General features: G+C 44.0%; 2 protein-coding genes across 3 annotated transcripts in view; one reads left to right on the forward strand and one right to left on the reverse strand.

Annotated features, from left to right (window-relative positions):
• Positions 1-18,750, forward strand: part of GTF2E2 (general transcription factor IIE subunit 2) — a 67,820-nt gene that overhangs the window by 16,076 nt on the left and 32,994 nt on the right. The window lies entirely within an intron of this gene.
• SMIM18 (small integral membrane protein 18) lies at positions 3,852-18,506 on the reverse strand. 2 transcript variants are annotated; one of them, XM_056568868.1, is made up of 2 exons: positions 18,355-18,506; positions 3,852-4,531 (listed from the first exon to the last, which is right to left on the reverse strand). In XM_056568868.1, exon 2 carries the CDS (start codon positions 4,499-4,501, stop codon positions 4,211-4,213), a length of 291 nt encoding a protein of 96 aa, XP_056424843.1. In that variant the 5' UTR covers positions 4,502-4,531; positions 18,355-18,506; the 3' UTR covers positions 3,852-4,210. The 2 variants fall into 2 exon arrangements, with proteins under 2 accessions (XP_056424843.1, XP_056424844.1); XM_056568869.1 differs by lacking the exon at positions 18,355-18,506 and adding an exon at positions 17,114-17,222.

An 18,750-nucleotide genomic window follows, 5' to 3' on the forward strand; every position in this document is an offset into this window, starting at 1 on the left:
TCAGTCTGCCGCACACGGCTCGCCAGTCGCTCCTTTGATAGCCCCGCTCCTCTGAGAGAGACTATCGTTTCTCCCGCTGCTTTGGCAGGTCTTAACGACCGATGCGAGTCTCCTTGGCTGGGGGAGGGGGTGTGTGTTTTTCAGGACCGGACGGTTCAGGGCTGTTGGTTTCCCCCCCCCCTCCCAGGAAGCCAGTCTCCCCATCAACATTCTGGAGCTTCGGGACATCTTTCTGTCTCTTCCACTGGGAGTTGTACCTGCGGGGTCGTCTGGTTGGGGTCCAAACGTCTGGTTCGGGGACAACGCCATGGCTGTGGCCTATATCAATTGCCAGGGGGCACTCGCAGCATTGCGGCAATGGTTGAGGTGACAATGGTTGAGGATTCTTGTCTGGGCGGAACGGCAGGTTCCCTCCATATCAGCGATCCACATTCCGGGGGTGGACAATTGAGAGGCAGACTTATGCGAACAGCAATATGACAGCAATATGCGAACGTTGGGGGACCCCGGACGTGAACCTCTTTGCGTCCTGCCTAAACTGGCAGGTTCCTGCCTTCGTGGCAAAATCCAGCGATCCTCTGGCTCTGGACGCTTTAGTCGTTCCTGGTTGCAGTTCACCCTCCCTTACCTCTTTCCTCCACTTCCCCTCCTGCCCAGGGTAGTGAGGAAGCTCAAGGTGGAAGGCGTCTCCACAATTGCGGTGGCGCCAGATTGGCCCTGGTGCCCGTGGTTCGTCTTGTGGTGGACATTCCCATGCGGTTGCCGTATAGGTCCTCTCTGCCACCCCAATTCTCTGCCGCTGTGTTTGATGGCGTGATGATTGAAACTGCGGTGCTGAGAGCTCACGGTTTCTTTCTCCAGGTCATTCGCACCTTGCTTTGGGGGCGTAAACCGTCCTCGGCCAGAATTTATCACAGGACCTGGCTTGTTTTCGGTGGTGCGAGGCCTGTTCCCTGTCTCCCGTAGTTTTTTCCTTAGGCACTTAGTTCCATCAAGGGGCCAGTGTCGACGCTTTCCATTCTTTTTCAGCGCCACCTGGCTTCTGATCCTCATGTTGGCACCTTCAATCAGGGTGTGGCACACAATGCTCCTCCTTACAGGTCTCCCACTCCGCCCTAGGACCTGAATTTGGTTCTCATCGCCTTGCAAGGTGCCCCATATGAACCCTTTCGGGAGATCTCCTTCCTTTCTTGGAAGGGTGTCTTTTCTCATTGCTGACCTCCATCCAGCGGGTGTCGGAATTGGCTGCTCTCTCCTGCCGACCCCCCCCCTTTCTTGTTCGTCACCGGGACAAGGCTGTGCCTCGGCCGGTTCCATCTTTTCTGACAAAGGTGGTCTCCTCTTTTCATCTGACCGAGGATATCGTCCTTCCCTCCTTCTGCCCGGCTCAGTCTCACCCTAAGGAGCTCTCTCTCCATAACTTGTACATGGTCAGAGCTCTGCGGGTTTATCTCTGCCACCTCTTCTTTTCGGCACTCTGATTTGCTGTTCGTCATTCCGGAAGGTTGGCACAAGGGGCTTCCAGCTTCTAAGGCAACCATATCCCGGTGGATCCGTTCTGCCTTATCAGAGGCCTATCATTTTAAGGGGAAGGCTTCCCCTTTCTGTGTTACAGCACACTCCACCCGCTCTGTTGGGGCCTCTTGGGCGTTCTTCAACAGGGCTTCGGCCCTGCAGGTGTGTAAGGCATACACTTGGTCGTCTGTGCACACGTTCACTAAGTCCTAACAGATGCACACTTCCACGTCTGCTGACGCCGGGCTTGGGCGTAAAGTGTTGCAGGGGGCGGTAGCGCTGCCATCCGCCTGACTCTCTGACTTGGTTCTGCTTTGCCCACTCCGGGGACTGCTTTGGTACATCCCATAGGTCCTGTGTCCCCCAATGGAGCCGAGCAAGAAAAAGTAGATTTAAAAAAAATAAAAAATTTTTTTTATACTTATTGTAAAATCTCTCTCTGAGGATCCATTGGGGGACACAGCACCCACCTGTTGGTTATTAGTTAGTTGACCTGAGCGTCGATTTCCTGTCTGTGGGTTTGTTCGGTTGATTATTATTTTTTTTTTGGCTGGGTCTTCTGCGGACTCTCTGTGGTGATTTGTCGGCTCCTCCTACTGCTTTGGGAGTAAACTGATTAGCTTAGAGTCAGTGGGCAGGGTATATCTTGCCAGGAGGGGCCAACTTCTTTTTTGTTAATGCCTAGTGGCAGCAAGATATGACCACAGTTCCTGTGTCCCCCAATGGATCCTCAGAGAAAGAGATTTTACAGTAAGTATAAAAAAATCTACTTTTCTCTACTGCTTCTCTCTACAAGCATTCAGGAGGTGTCACAAGATCCTCTAAAGGAGAAGAAATGTAGGAAGAAGGCCTTCGGTGCAGCACAGAACAGCTTCTTTCTTTGAATAGGTGGCTGAACGCTAGATCTAAAGGGGATACATCAGCCACAAAAAGAGTAAATTGCTAGGGATGCACTGAAATTTTCATTGCCGAATATTATCGGTGGAAAATAGCCCTTTCGTCCTTTTCGGCTAAGGAATTTCCCCGCTGATAATTTTGGTGGGTGTGGCTTAACCCCTTAAGGACCAAGCGTTTTTCCATTTTTGCACTTTCGTGTTTTCCTCCTTACATTTTAAAAACCTCCCTCTGTCCTCTCAGCTGTTCGGAACGCTGCGATTTACTTTGATTGCGGTGTCTTAATGGTCAATACCGGACATCAGCTCGATCGGCGATGTCCAGTATTTGCCAGGGGTCCCGGTTGCTGTCCGCCATTAACCTCTTAGACTCCGTAATCAATGTTGATGGCGGCGTTTAAAATGCTGAAAACAATCTTGGGTAGCCCAGTGGAGCTGATCGGGTCACCTGAGGCAAAACCTATGGGGTCCCGATAAGCTGAGAGCATGGGTGGAGGGTTCCTACCTTCCTCTGTCCTTTCCGATCGCAGCTGTAATAATGCTGGCAGCCTTAGCAGCCTGTAGTAATGAAGCGATAACACTGATCAGTGCTGTACGATAGGCTCCTAAGGCATAGGAGTGCATCTGTGTGTCTACATCTGTTACAAAACTACAACTCCCACCATGCTTTATAGCCTTTGGCTGTCTGGACATACAGGGAGTTGTAGTTTTGCAACAACTGGAGGCACACTGTGGAAAAACACCCTATGGGAAGAAAAAAAATTGTAAAAAATAATAAGGCAATAAATGTAAAAAATTTATAAATAATAAAAAAAAAAGCCCCTCCAATAAATAAACGTTTAAATCACACCCTTTCCTCCTTTTTTCAAATAAAATAAACAAACATATTTGGTAACTCTGCGTGCAGAAATGACCGTACTATTAAAAATGGGCAGGGGAATGCATTTTCAGTTTTCGGCCAATCACAGCCTAAATTTTCTGTTTTGTCCCAAAATTTCCCTTTCGGTGCATCCCTGCTAATTGCTATACTTTAACACTGCTGACAAATGCCTAGATGGCAGGATGAACTTCTCAGTCGCCATAGTGGCCTGGCACATGGAATTTGTTGAGCCCTGGCTTCAAAAGAGTTGGCTGGGGAACAGTGCCTCAAATGAAAATGTAATTCCATTAACAAATGGTTAAGAAAAAAAATTGCGGCAAGACGAGCTGAAGAAGAAGGGAGAGTTGCCCTGAAAGAGAAAAATGTAGAGTGGCTAACCAACAAAGATTGACCGCTCTACAAGAAGAACTGAGCTGCTTACTTCATGCATTACATATCTGAACGTAGTGAAGTCTACTCTTCAAAACTTCTACCAAACAACTCGTATACTGGATTATGTTTGTGTACGTGACATATAAGTTTTTTCCCTAAATAGTACACTTAGTCTTGCACAGACATTGTATTACAGCAGTAATGTCTTTATTGTGGTACTTGGATTAATACTGTGACAAATTATGTAAACTTTATGCAAATTTCATGTCCATATATTTTGAAACAAAGTCTCAAAAATTAGTTTCATATAATCTGGCAGAACAGTAGAATAGATGCATCATGTTCCACTATGACTGTGCAACCTGCAACAAAACTAGGAAGTCTACGTTAAGACAACTTGTAAGGGTATCTAAACAATTCACATGGAAGAGTGGAATAGATCGTGGCCAAGGAGTAGTGTGTGCTGTCATAAGCAGGTGAAAGAAATTACATCTGTTCATGAATTGTCCTCTAACCCAAATAGCGGGCCGTCTTCTGCCAGGTGTCAGGGCTACACAACTTCCGTTTTCCGCTTCTTCATGCTGCTCATGAGAGCTCTTACTGGATTTGGTTCATTCTCTAGATCTTTGACTGTCTTGTGCTTGGCGCAACAGCAGCAATCCAGCATTTCGTAAAGGAAGGCCAGCAGGACCAACGATAGTACAGTCAAGATAAACAGCACCAGGATTACAAAACAAGCTGTGTTCCAGCCATCATGGAATGGGTAGATCTTCTGAACCTGGAACCCAACTTGTTGCTGGATCAGGGTTGTCTCATTTTTCCAGGAGCCAAGAGATGACATCTTGTTAGGTACTCTTCTTTTGACTATTCTCTGAAATTGTAATACCAAGGATTAGCATAGTACAAGTACACTGATTTTTCTATGACAGATTTTCAGTTCCCTTATGTTCTGTTCTTTGGTTTCCTCTTTGGAGAGGGCAATTACTTTACAGGACTATGTAATAATAGTAATAATAATAATAATTTAATATTTTTTAGTTTTATTTATGGAGTAGAAACTTTTCTTTTTAACTGCATGGCGACCGCTCCACATTTTTTACCAGGCTGCAGAGTGGGTCCTTGTGCCTGCTGCCTCTTAATGTGCTGAATTTGACAACGCAGTGCATTCCTGCAGGATTGGGCTGTACTGGTACTGTACTATCAAAGGCAACTAAAAATCCTCTCTATCACTAAAAGCCCACATGCTGTGCTTCCGACATTTAAATACCTTAGGGTACCCTGATCACACACATTTTTACACTTGCACTTATGACAGCCCTGGAGAAGACCTCCCACTGCAGGACAGAAAACCTGAGGATATAAAATAGGACACCCCTTTCCTCACCTCAGTACAGGTTTCCGGACCTCCAGTGGGAAGCCTGAGAGTTCCTTGGTAATCTGGATGTCAGACGTTGCCTTCTAAAATATTTGGACTCGACCAAGGACTTTCAATCTTCAGAGAATCTCCTGGGACAGTTTACAGGACCAAAGGAAAAACGTCTTCAAAGCTATCTGTTAGTAAATGGATTAGGACTTGTATCTCCATGGCCTATGATTGTAAAAATCAAAGTCCTCTACTAAAGCGGTTGCCGCCTCATGGGAAGAGAGTTAAGGCCTCTCTTGATGAAATATGTAAAGCCGCCACTTGGTCCTCTAGTCATATATTTTTTAGACCTTATAGGCTACAGCTAAATTCTACTTCAGATTTGGCTTTTGGCAGAAAAGTTTTGCAAGCTATAGTCCCCCCCCCCACCCCCCAATTTAATTTCTGTCATGAAGGGCATAGTTGCCTAATACACACCCCCTTGACCATATAATCCCGCCCATCACCTGATATTTATGCCCATTGTTAAAATAAAGTTCACTCCCATCTGAATCCCTAATTTGGCAAACTATAGACCCTCATATATAGGGAACGGAAGGGCATATCAAAAAACTGTAAAAAGGTGTGTGATTGGGGTACCCTAAGCTATTTAATGCTAATGGTTTCTCAACATATTTAACAAGCAGAAACCCCATCTTAGTCGGTCACTGGTGGTGATGTATCTGCCATACATGAAATTCACCACAAAGCAAATGTGAATGGAGCCATACTTGTATATGGAGTAAGTATAGCAACATCTGCAATGAACTATTTAAGGCCATTCTGCCAATTCTATTTTATAAATCGGTCATGGTTCCATCAGCCAGAATATGATTCCAACGTCAAAAATGTCTATTTTAGTGAAATACTTTGAAGAATGTGTTTTTAAGATTTACAATTAGACTTTTCAGGCATCCTGTGATTTTACACAAGCTGTTTCTACTATTTTTCTGTGAATATTGGGTTTGTAAAGCAAAACAGACCAGCCAATATGTCTATTATTATGTCTAATAATAATGAATGTGTTACGTTAATATAACAGTTGGCATCCTGTATATGCCAGGTTCACTTTTTATAGTTCTCTGCAATATATATCGGTGTACTGTACCAAGTATATTGTACAAAGCTCCATAGCTTCCTTCTAGACCTCTAATTGCTCAAAAAATGCTAAGAGGTTAGAGGAAATCTATTAGTTGTATTTGCTGGTAAGAGCTGTTGGGCAATAAAGGCAAACTGTATCTTTCCTGGAGCTGGTGGTGGTTGCTAAACTTGGGAAATTGTCTTTTTTTTTTTTTTTTTTTTTTTTTTTTTTATTTCTTAGCCAATTGTCAAGGAGGCGGAGCCCAGCTGCCCTAGTGCCACACCTGACAAACCAGCTTGCACGCCCTCACCTTCCAGACCCTCTTTGACTGATCCTCTTTGACTGATTTACAGGGCCTAGTTTGCAATCGAGGTGGGACTTGAGAGGTGGCAGTGAGCAATGAGGGTTCCCGGTAGGGCTGCACGATATGGGGAAAAGGTGCGATTGCGATTATGGGCCTAAATATTGCGATTTCGATATGCGATTATAATAAATGTTGAAATCCCGCCATTTCATGTGCAATCTTCTCCATTTTACAACTATCAACCCATTTTATGCCCATCGCCCATTTCACATCTCCCAATTTAATTTCTATCTCCCCTCATGGTCACATCTTTTCCCATCACATTTTCCCCCTATGTCACATTCGCCCTCCTCCTGCCACATTCTCCCCCCCCCCATATCACATCTCACCCCCCTTGTCACATTTTCCCCCCCTTGTCACATTCCCCCCTCCCCCTGTCACATTCCCCATTTCCCATCACATTCCCCCATCACATCCCCCCCCCCCCCCCGTCACATTCTTTCCCCCCTGTAGGTAGCTTTTTGTACTGCAGCAATACACTAGGTTTCCCGGGCGGTTTTCAAATCTCCCACCAGACCAAGGAAACCGTGTTTGCAGCCGAAAAAGACCTTTCCCCATCAGCCAATCACTGGCTTGACACGTGACACAGCAGCGATTGGCTGAAAAGGGAAAGGTCCTACTGATTGTATGGTAAAGAGGAGACACCGGACCGCACAGAGATGAACAGCATCTGCAGGGACCGGGAGTAGGTGAGCAGAAGTTTTTTTATTTTTCTCCCTGCGCACTTTTACTTAGCTCAGTGTTTTCTACCAGGGTGTCTCCAGCTGTTGTGAAACTACTACTACCAGCATGCCGGACAGCCTTTGCTGGTCTGGGCATGCTGGGAGTTGTAGTTTTGCAACAACTGGGGGCACACTGGTTGGCAAACACTGACTTTTAGTATTTAAACTAGCTGAGTACCCGGCATTGCCCCTTTTTTCCTTTCTTATCCTTGTTGTGGAGGAAAATCAGCAGAGGAAGCTTATGACTTCATATCCTCATATATTGTTGTCCTATCCCGACCTCATATCCTGTCCCCATATCCCGACCCATAATATGTGCACCAGGTATTGAACTATCTCCAGCCGTACGGAAGTGGGAACATACATTTTCCATTGATTTGCATGGGACTCAAAAACCCAGACCCTCACAAATGGGGGTAGTTAAGGGTTAAATTAACTATCCTATATTTTAAGTGGACATATAAGTAACCAAGTTTTATCGAAATATCTCCAGCCGTTTGGAAGTTATGCAGTAACATATATTTCCTGTTGACTTGAATGGGACTTTAAGCAAATATCCCAACCCTGGCAAATGGGGGTGGGTAAGGGTTAAATCACCTATCCTATGTTTGTTGTTGACATATAAGTAACATGTGTGCCAAGTCCGTTTGGACGTGATGCTGGAACACAAACACACGCACACATTGAGTTTTACATATATATATATATATTTATTTGTTTTTACCTGCTCTGGCTGTCCCCTGCCCGCAGCAGCACATGTGAGCCGGTCCGAGCATATAATAGTTTTCCTGGGGGGCCATATTGCTATATCTCAAAAAGCAAAAATCGCGATTAGATTGCTTTTGCGATATATCGTGCAGCCCTAGTTCTCGGCTATGTCACATAAGCAACTTGACCCTGCCTCCTTGACTCTTGGCTGAGAAATACGTTTTTTTTATTAAAGTTTAGCAGTCACCATCAGCTCCAGGAAAAGTATGGTTTGCTTTAATACGCTAAGACAGGGTTCCTACTGAGGAATCTCTGGCTGGAAATATTCAGGACAGGAATTCTGAGGGCTAAGACCACGCTGTCCCTATAGATGGCAATGTATTCTGCACAGATTCCACAGAAAGAATGGCTAAGATCATTTTTTCGTGGCAAAAGCTCAAACGCTGAAAACTGTAGTGTGCACTGTGCAGCAGAATCCCACTGACAGCAAGATATAGATATACTTGATCTCATAGCAACCAATATAGTCTCCTATTTCATTTTCTGACATATAGCTGAAAATGAAAAGGATGCATTGTCATTGTCATTTTCAGGGGTTGTTGTGTAGATTTTAATGAAATATGTTCCCAAATATTTGAACAGCCGTTTTCTTGTGCAAAAATGAAAGTGCTGTATAAAAAAATTAAACTTATTTTTTTTACATTTAGATTTCTATTGAAGGCATTGATAAATTCCTTAGTGTTCCTATTATTATAACACTGTGGAGTTTTTTATTTTTTTATTTTGGTTTACGCCAATGGAAATGTGGATATGAATACAGTATGTTTATGGTTTAAAACTAAAAAAATAAAAAAAAAAGTAAAAGGGCAGAGTGGGTTAGGCTAGGTTTATATCATGTTATGCATTCTGTTGAAATTTCCTGTTTTGTTTGTGTTTTTTTTTATTTTTTGTTTTTTTTTACCTTTTTTTTTTTTTTAAAACAAACAAAAGCACATTTTATCAGAAGGTAACAGGTGGCTTTTTAAAATCAACAGTTGTTTTTTGATGGACTCTTTGTATCAGTATGATATTTTTTCTATCTTGTGGCATCCTGTTGCCATAGACTTGCATGGGAAAAAGTCATCTGCTTTTACTGTTTTTATGTCCTGTAAAAATGATAGATAAATGGTTCTTTTTAACCACTATGATGGAAGTTCCATTGAAGACCTGTTGATCCGTAAACTGATCAATTTGAAAATAAATAAATAAATCTGACAACTGAAGGAAATGTGATGAGAACAGGACCTTTTACATTTAAAAACAAGCCAAAAAATAACCACTACTTGCTGATCCACTACCATTTTAGCAGTGTCTGTTTGCTCGATCTCCAGTTCCTGGTCCTTATCTAAACACATGGGAACAACAGTGCTTTGCCTTTAGAACAGTAGTTCTCAACCTTTTTTGAGACTGTACCCCCAAAGGGTGAAAATAAGTATTATAAGTACTTAATTTCATAATGACGTGTGCTTACCTTTCTAATGCCATACTTAATCCCCTTGTGTCATTATTCCCCCCTCCATCTTAATCCCCTTTTACCATTATTCCCTTCCCCCCTCTTATCCCCATTTGCCATAATCGGATAATGGCAAAAGGGAATCAGAGGGAGGGGAGAATAATGGCACAAGGGAATTAAGATGGGGGGGGGATAATGATTACCCCCCCTCCAGTAATTAATCCCCTTGTACCATTATTCCCCCCTCCGATTCCCCCTGGGCCCTCCCATACTGCGGTGTTACACTTAGTTTAACATGCGGCGTCCAATCCCCGCTCTGCGCTGACAAATACTAGCCAATGCAAGGCCAGTATTTGTCAGTGGCGAATTGCTGTACCCCCCGCATAACCCTTGGCGTACTCCTGGTTGAGAACCCCTGCCTTTCTACTTTTATTTATTTTTATAACAATCCTGTGTTTGGGTGGGAGGTACATTTTGTATTCCAGAAAGCTCCTGTAGTCACCGTGCATATTAAAATGTATAATTAAAATGTATTTTATTTTTTTAACATTCTGCAGTGTGTCATTATTTGTGCCTTGATGCGTTTTCTATAGTCTAGACACTGGGAGCTTTGAATGTTCACGTTCGCTCTTTGTGGCTCTTGCTGCATGCAATGGATTTGCAAGTCATTTTAAGGAGTGCAGTAACATATAATTTATTTGTGCTATTTAAGGTCTTTGTTCTAAAGCAACTACCTGCTGAAGAAAATATATTTTAGAGTAGCATTAGCCTTGGAGATGCCTGCCAGACTTAAATAATTCATTGGTAAAACCTCTCTTCTTACATTTCACTATACCTAAGGCAGTAACTCATTATTTCCCCTATTGCATATTTTGTGGGGCATTGAACCATGCTTTACTTCTGTGACGCAGTTACCTTTGGCATTTTGTATGGATATTTTATGTGTAGTACTAGTGTGAGTGGCATATGAAAACTCTTTCCTATCGCAGGGAATTTTCTATGTACAAGCCAACCCAAATATAAGCCGAGGCCCCTAATTTCACCCCAAAAAAACAGGAAACGTTATTGACACGACTATAAGCATAGGGTGGGAAATACATCATCCCCCCCCCCCCATGTCATCATCCCAACCCCTGTCATCATCCAGACTCCCGACATTGACACCCCCGTCATCATCTCCCCCCCCCCCCCCCCCCTTCATCATCACCACCTGTCAATCCCCTCAGTGGTCTTCAGCCTGCGGACCTCTAGATGTTTCAAAACTACAACTCCCAGCATGCACGGACAGCCGATGGAGGTCCGCAGGTTGAAGACCACTGCGAGGGCCTTCGTCATCATCCATACCCCCCCTTTAGTTTTCTACTCACCTCCCCTCGGTGGGAAGGAAGGGTGAGCTGGTCTGGCCCATCCATGCTGCAGGGACCATCCGGTGGGGAGGGATAGTCATTCCGGGCTGTCCATTTTCACCGGGAGGCCCTCTTCTCCGTTCGCTCCAGGCCGGCCCCGGACTAGGGACGTTGCCTTGACACCGCCACACAGGGACATTCATGCGCATGAAAGTCCCTGTGCGTCGTCGTCAAGGCAACGTCCCTAGTCCGGGGCCGGCCTGGAGCGAACGGAGAAGAGGGCCTCCCGGTGAAAATGTACAGCCCGGAACGACTAACCCTCCCCACTGGACGGTCCCTGCAGCATGGATGGGCCAGACCAGCTCACCCTAATTTCCCGCCGAGGGGAGGTGAGTACAAAACAAAAGGAGGGGGTCTGGATGATGACGAAGGCCAAAGTGGTCTTCAACCTGTGGACCTCCAGATGTTTCAAAACTACAACTCCCTGCATGCCCGGACAGCCGATGGCTGTCCAGGCATGCTGGGAGTTGTAGTTTTGCAACATCTGGAGGTCCGCAGGTTGAAGATCACTGATAAAAGGATTGACAGGCGGAGAGTTCACTTGAGTATAAGCCGAGGGGGGGCGTTTTCAGCACGAAAAATCTTTTACTCGATTATATACAGTATTTTCTGCTGTACTTATAAACCGAAAGTAAAAAATTTCAGTTTAAACACTGTTGTGGTTGCTGAGTGGAATAGCTGGATTAATATCTAATTTTATTAAATATTCTTGTATTAAATATACAGTGGTCCCTCAACATACGATGGTAATTCGTTCCAAACGAGCCATCGTTTGTCGAATCCATCGTATGTTGAGGGATCCGTGCAATGTAAAGTATAGGAAGCTGTACTCACCTGTCCTCGCCGCTCGAGATGGTGTCCCCGCCGCTCCCGATGGTGATCCCGGGCCTCCGCTGGGCTCTCCGCTGTCTTCTCCGGTCCTCTTCTGTCTTCTCCGGTCCTCTTCTGTCTTCTCCGGTCCTCTTCTGTCTTCTCCGGTCCTCTTCTGTCTTCTCCGGTCCTCTTCTGTCTTCTCCGGTCCTCTTCTGTCTTCTCCGGTCCTCTTCTGTCTTCTCCGGTCCTCTTCTGTCTTCTCCGGTCCTCTTCTGTCTTCTCCGGTCCTCTTCTGTCTTCTACGGTCCTCTTCTGTCTTCTACGGTCCTCTTCTGTCTTCTACGGTCCTCTTCTGTCTTCTACGGTCCTCTTCTGTCTTCTACGGTCCTCTTCTGTCTTCTCCGGTCCTCTTCTGTCTTCTCCGGTCCTCTTCTGTCTTCTCCGGTCCTCTTCTGTCTTCTCCGGTCCTCTTCTGTCTTCTCCGGTCCTCTTCTGTCTTCTGTCTCAAGGCCTTACTGGGCCTGCGTAGCGACGTCATTACGCCGCTGCGTACGCCATTCCTATTGGATGGCGTGCGCAGCAGTGTATTGATGTCATCGGAGAGGGCTGAGAAGACGCCGGAAGACCGGGGAGTCACTGTACTTGCTATACTTGCATATTTGATAACATCAAGTTAAAGGGTATCTAGCATGTACTTTTTTTTTTTATACTTAAAGGGGTACTTTAGTTTTAGTTATTTTTTATCTACAGGTGCCAGAAAATTAAACAGATTTGTAAATTACTTCTATATAAAAATCTTAATCCTTTCAGTACTTATTAGCTGTTGTATGCTCCAGAGGAAGTTATTTTTGAATTTCTTTTTCTATCTGACCACAGTGCTCTCTGCTAACACCTCTGTCCGTGTCAGGAACAGTTGGGAGCAGGTGAGGTTTGCTATGGGGATTTGCTCCTACTTAGGACAGTTCCAGACACAGACAGAGATGTCAGCAGAGAGCACTTCAACCTCCACTGGAGCATACAGCAGCTGATAAGTACTGGAAGTACTGGATTAAGATTTTAATATAGAAGTAATTTACAAATCTGTTTAACTTACTGGCACCTGTATATTTGAAAACCAGAGTACCCCTTTAAATCTGTACATGTATAAAGCTTAATATAACTTGTCATTTCTATTTGCTTTCAGTAATTCCTCTGTTCCTGCCTGCACGCCCTGTCAGATCTATTACATGGCGCGGTTACGATTGTTTGGCATATAAAGAGTTAACTGTTAGGATACTGCTGCTCTAACGTGGCAAAGTCTTGATCATGTCTGGTGAGAAATGGCATCATCCCATCCACAATGTGTGTCTGTGGTCAGATTCCTTGTTTTAGGAATGTTCCCTGACTCGGCCCCACTGCATCCCAGACTGAATGCTGCACATCCACAGTAGAATCTTTTCACGCCTCCAAATAGAGATTCTACTGTGCATGTGCAGTATTCTGCCAGGGTTTGTCCTACACTTTCTACTTTACTCCAATTTCCCCCTTCTTACCTCAGCAGAGGACTCATTTGTATTTCATAGGAAGCTTTAACTTGCAATACCCACAAACTGTACACACAACTGTCCCCCCCCCTTAAAGGGTAGCTCCCACCATCCTATATTTTTTTTTTCTGTCCCTGCCTATTGCCAATCTATCCCTAACCACCTCCCTGCTTTTAATTTTTATTTTTACTATATTAAAAATAACTTTTTTTCTGCCTGGTAGTGCTCACTACCAGGCAGACTTCCCCAGCATGCACCACGTCACTGATGCCTGCTGGGGGGGACTTCCGCCCTTAGTTCATCTACACAGGGTGCCTCCAGCTGTTTCACCACTACAACTCCCAGCTTGCCCTGACATCTATTGGCTGTCAGGGCATGCTGGGAGTTGTAGTATTGAAACAGCTGGAGGCACCCTGTGTAGATAAACTATTAGTTGGTTACATGCGGCGCTACGGCGCTAGCCCATTCCCTCCGTCGTCCCCCCCCCCCCCCCGCGCCATACCCCGTTCCCTCCATCACAACCCCCATAAAGTTGGTGACAGTGCCCATTTAAATAACTTTTTCCCACTCTACTTTCCAAATTACACTTTACTGCCAGTGTACTTGACAATCTTATTTAAACATACCCAATCTTATTGTTATAAGGTAAGCCAGTGCCAGGCACCACTTGACCCACTTACTCCCACCTTCTCCTCAATTGAAAACATATGCATATAAGGCGTTAGGGTGAGATGGCCAACTTAAAGGGGTACTCTGGTGGAAATTATTATATATATTTTTTTTTAAAATCAACTGGTGCCAGAAAATTAAACAGATTTGTAATTACTTCCATTTAAAAATCTTAATCTTTCCAGTACTTATCAGCTGCTGTATACTACAGAGGAAGTTCTTTCTTTTTGAATTTCTTCTTTTTTGTCTGACCACAGTGCTCTCTGCTGTTTAGAGCAGGATAGATTTGCTCCCACTCTGGACAGTTCCTGACATGGACAGAGGTGTCAGCAGAGAGCACTGTGGAAAGACAGAAAAGAGTCATTCTGATAATAGATACAGCAAAACAAACTTCAATCCACTCTAGTGAAAATAGTCTCTGGGCAACTCTGTCTTCGGAGTTCCACCTTATACCTCCTGATCAAGCATTTAGATCCCAAGACACAGAGGATTCAGTAATGCCTAGGGTAAATAAGAGGAATTCGCAGACCTGGTTCAGTAGTCTTCTTTTATTCTTTCATCTTTAAAGCTTTACAGCATAGTTAAAATGATGAGGAGCACAGAGCCATTGCACACCTGATGCAAGGTTCAGCTATGGACGGGAGTGCAATGCTGTAAAGCTTTAAAGGTAAGAGAATAAAATAAGACTACTGAACCAGGTCTGCAAATTCCTCTTATTTACCCTATGCATTATGGAATCCTCTGTGTCCCGGAGAGAAAAGAACTACACAACTTTCTCTGTAGAATACAGCAGCTGATAAGTACTGGAAGGATTAAGATTTTTAAATAGAAGTAATTTACAAATTAGTTTTAACTTTCTGGCACCAGTTGATTTTTAAACATTGTTTTCCATTGGGGTACCCCTTTAAGCCCTTACTTGCAGACTCCTGTGTTGTCTGTCAGAAATTAAAAAGATATTCCCATCTAAAAAAGTTCCTATCCACAGAAAGTGATAACGGGCTAAACAGGGCTGACCATTGGGTCCTCCACCGATACTAACACACTGGGACAAAGTTGTCCTCGGAACGAATGGTGTGCACCACCCATGCTTATTGCATTTGATTTTTGTCTTATGTGATCTACTTAGACCATTTTTCGTGTATAGCACTCTGGGAGAAGTGATGCCTTAAAATAATTTGTGATGTGACAGAAAATGATATTGTAGAACACATCCTTCAGACTTCATTAGCAGCATTGTTTAGCTGAGCAATCATTTCCATGCATTATGCTTTATTATTGTCTCCTTGTTACCCGATAAGACAGTTATAATGCACTATTATTTCCTTTTTGCCTCTAAAGGAGTACCCCTTGATAGCCAGTTCCCCAAAAAAAATTACCCCCATATGCTTTACTTACCTCTATAACAGGCCCCCTGTTCCTCCCCCTATCTCCCCAGTCCCCCTATTTACAGGTGAGGTCTTCTCTAATCGGAGTTGTTTGCTTTTCTTTTCTTCACTATCTGGCCTAGACCGCCATTAAGATTTCTCCCATACAAGACTTCTCCACAGAACCAGCCAAACAAACATTTTAGGCTTCTTTCTGCAGGACAATGCCCACCTATTTATAAACTCCCCATGTTTATAAAGTTGTTAGGCCCCCTCTGTGCCCCCAAATATAGCTGTAGGCCCCCAAACTGCCCCAATATATAGTTGTAGGCCATTATACTGTCCCGCTTTGGTGCTCCACTGCTCCTCTGGTCTGGGGACCTATTGCTATGGCTCATAACAGTAGGTCCCCGGTCTGCAGGGACAGAGGAGCAACAAAGCTGATGGTAGTTACTGTCCACAGCAGCCCAGTGCCCACTCTTCCCCTTTGCTGTCCTTCTGCTCCGCTCCTCTGTGCAATGACGTCAGCCTACCATTTCTTTCAAAGGGGTCTCAACTAGTAACCAATGGCTGTGGCTGCCATTACTAAAAAAAAAATTTCAAGTACCCCCTGGAGAACTGCTAAGTACCCCTGGGGGTACAGGTTGAGAGCCACTGCTCTAAACTATAAAGCTCTTATGTTGGGTTTTGTCAGTACTGTGCTTCTGTACTATCCACTATTAATAACTCCTGAGAAATGTCATGTTTCCTCCCTATACTGGAGAGATGTGTCACCAACATGGCCGCTTCCAGGAAAGGTTTTCAAAAGTACACCCTATAAGGGACTGATATGAATCCTGATCTATTAGACAGAGGAAAGAGTGTCCGCAAAGGCTACCAAAAAAAAAAAACTAAAAATGTTTTCTCATTCTGGAGGATCCTGCATGTCTTTGCATTACATGTAAAGCCTATTATTGCAATAGACATCATCTGAGCATGGCACCTTGTGATCAGCATATCATGAAAGCAACCTTCAAACAAAAGAGGGCAACCCCTTTTACAAAACAGTGCCCCGTCATCCAAATGAGATGAAGTCAATGTGCTGGTATCTTCCAGATGCAAAGACTTTAGAGTAGTCCACTAATAGCACTTCTTACTTATTCACAGTATAGGTGATAAACGTGTGATCTCTATAGGTTAGACTGCTGGGAATGCCTCTGATCTCTTAAAAGAGAGGTCCTTTGTAAATGGATCAGTAGTGTGCATGTGTGCCCACCTCTTCATTCACTTATCTACAGAGAAGTTAAGTACAGTGATCCCTCAACTTAGAATGGCCTCAACATACAATGGTCTTTTCTGGACCATAGTTACTTGAAACCAGACTCAACATACAGACAGTCCAGATCTGTGAAACGTGTCAATAGCTGGAAGAACTGACCAATCAGAATGGACATTTCACTGGTGAAACCCCTGTTTTACTGAAGTGCATGCACTGAATTCCTGTCTGGTAGCCCCCCCTACAGTACATGGTAGCCCCCCCCCCCCTACAGTATTACATGTTCTGTTCTCTACCTGGGCAGGGTTAGCTGCTCCTTTGGACACCAGGTGAGGGTGGCTCCATGTTACTTTTTTAGGACATTGTGTGTGTACTGTACAGGACCCTGAAGAAGCTCCTGTCCTCTACATAGACAGTGATTTACAGCTCCCAGCAGATCTTTATTACATTTATATGTAAGGGCTTGATTTGAGTTTATCTATACTAGTTATCTACTTATTTTTCTAATTCTGGATGACATTTTGGGGCTTCAGAACCAATTACCAGGTGTCCATAGAGTTATGATCTCAACATACAATGGTTTCAACATACAATGGTCGTCCTGGAACCAATTAATATTGTAACTTGAGGGACCACTGTAATCTGTTAACACACCTACTGGAGGTCCCAAGCAGTCAACAGGACTTGGGCTCTTCTTTTCATTTGACTGTAAGGCCAGATTCTACCCATCATTCATGGAAAGGGATCAGATTAGGTTGCCTTGGGAATCATTTTAAATTGAGATAAATGGGGAGATTTATCAAACTGTGTAAGAGTAAAAGTGGAGAGATTTTTCCACAGTAACCAATCACAGTTTCGCTTTCACTTTACCAGAGCTCGTTAGCTGAGCCGTGATTGGTTGCTTAGGGAAACTCTCTCCACTTTTTCTCTCACACAGTTTGATAAATCTGGGCCGAAGGCCCAGATTTATCAAACTGTGTGAGAGAAAAAGTGGAGAGAGTTTCCCACAGCAACCAATCACAGCACAGCTAACGAGCTCTGGTAAAGTGAAAGCTGAGCTGTGATTGGTTACTGTGGAAAAATCACTCCACTTTTACTCTCGCACAGTTTGATAAATCTGGGCCTTAGTGACCGAATCTACAGCATAATACATGTGGTAGTTTGCAGATTAACACACAATATATGTACCGTAGTACATTAATGCTTGTGATATTGCTTTTTTTTTTAAAGCCCTAATATAATATTGACATAAGCAATTTTCTGATTCTAATACATTGTTTACGTTGCACCCTTTATAAAACATCTAACTTATTTATCAACACTGCCACCACCCTTATGGGCAATGGGGAGTGGCATTGCAATTAGATCCTCAACTACAAAGTGACAGACCACCAATAATACAAAGGAGGTCAAAGGTCATATAGCATTGGAGACACATGCTAGGCGAGCGAGGCAGAACAATATGTCATGGGTTGATTTTGCCCAGTGGCTCTGGTTACAGTGCATATTTTACATGTTAGATATGTGCTTACAAATATGTAGCCACCTCGATGTGCTGTGGAAGAAATCATCATCCAGAACAGAAGCTACAGATGAAGTAAATGTAATGTGGATGCGATTGCTGCTGAGCTATCCATTTAATAAGGCTCTGTGGTCAACTCCGAGAGCCTGCATATGTTCAGATGTGTGACTGGCTGACAGAACGGGGCGTGAGCCATGTTAAGGATGAAAGGGTCCATAATCCGCCTGCATGCTAAATATTTCATGTCCCCATCTCAGCACAGCACATAGACTCTGCAGCCAAAAAAAGAAAAAGGCTGAGATATCCTACCATGCCCACTCTATTCTCCATACAATACATAGCATAGATGTGTTTTTTCTTCATATAAACCTACCTTCCTGTGTAAGAAGCTGTCGAGCTCTGCTGTGCTGCTCAGTCTAGATCGTTCAGCACAGTGTAGATGACACAGAGCTTGGCTGCCATTGGACAGAGCAGAATGCAGCCAGCAGACTGTTACACTGCTTCATTAGCATCCCATCCCTCCACCCAAAGGACTGTGCAACTCCACAGGGGAAGCTGCCTGCCTCTTTGATTTTCCCTTTTTTATTAATATTCGGACCCTTTATAACATGACTAACATACTCAGAGGCAGCCCTTGTCCTCAGCATTACAGTGCCCAGGCATTCAGTTATTTCTTCATATACTGTATTTTATGTGCATAGACTATTTCAGTATTATATTTAAAGGGAATGTGTCATCATTTAAAAAAAAAAAAAATTATTGTTATAAT

This window comes from Hyla sarda, chromosome 1, assembly GCF_029499605.1.
Source record: "Hyla sarda isolate aHylSar1 chromosome 1, aHylSar1.hap1, whole genome shotgun sequence".
In the NCBI taxonomy this organism is placed as follows: Eukaryota; Metazoa; Chordata; class Amphibia; order Anura; family Hylidae; genus Hyla; species Hyla sarda.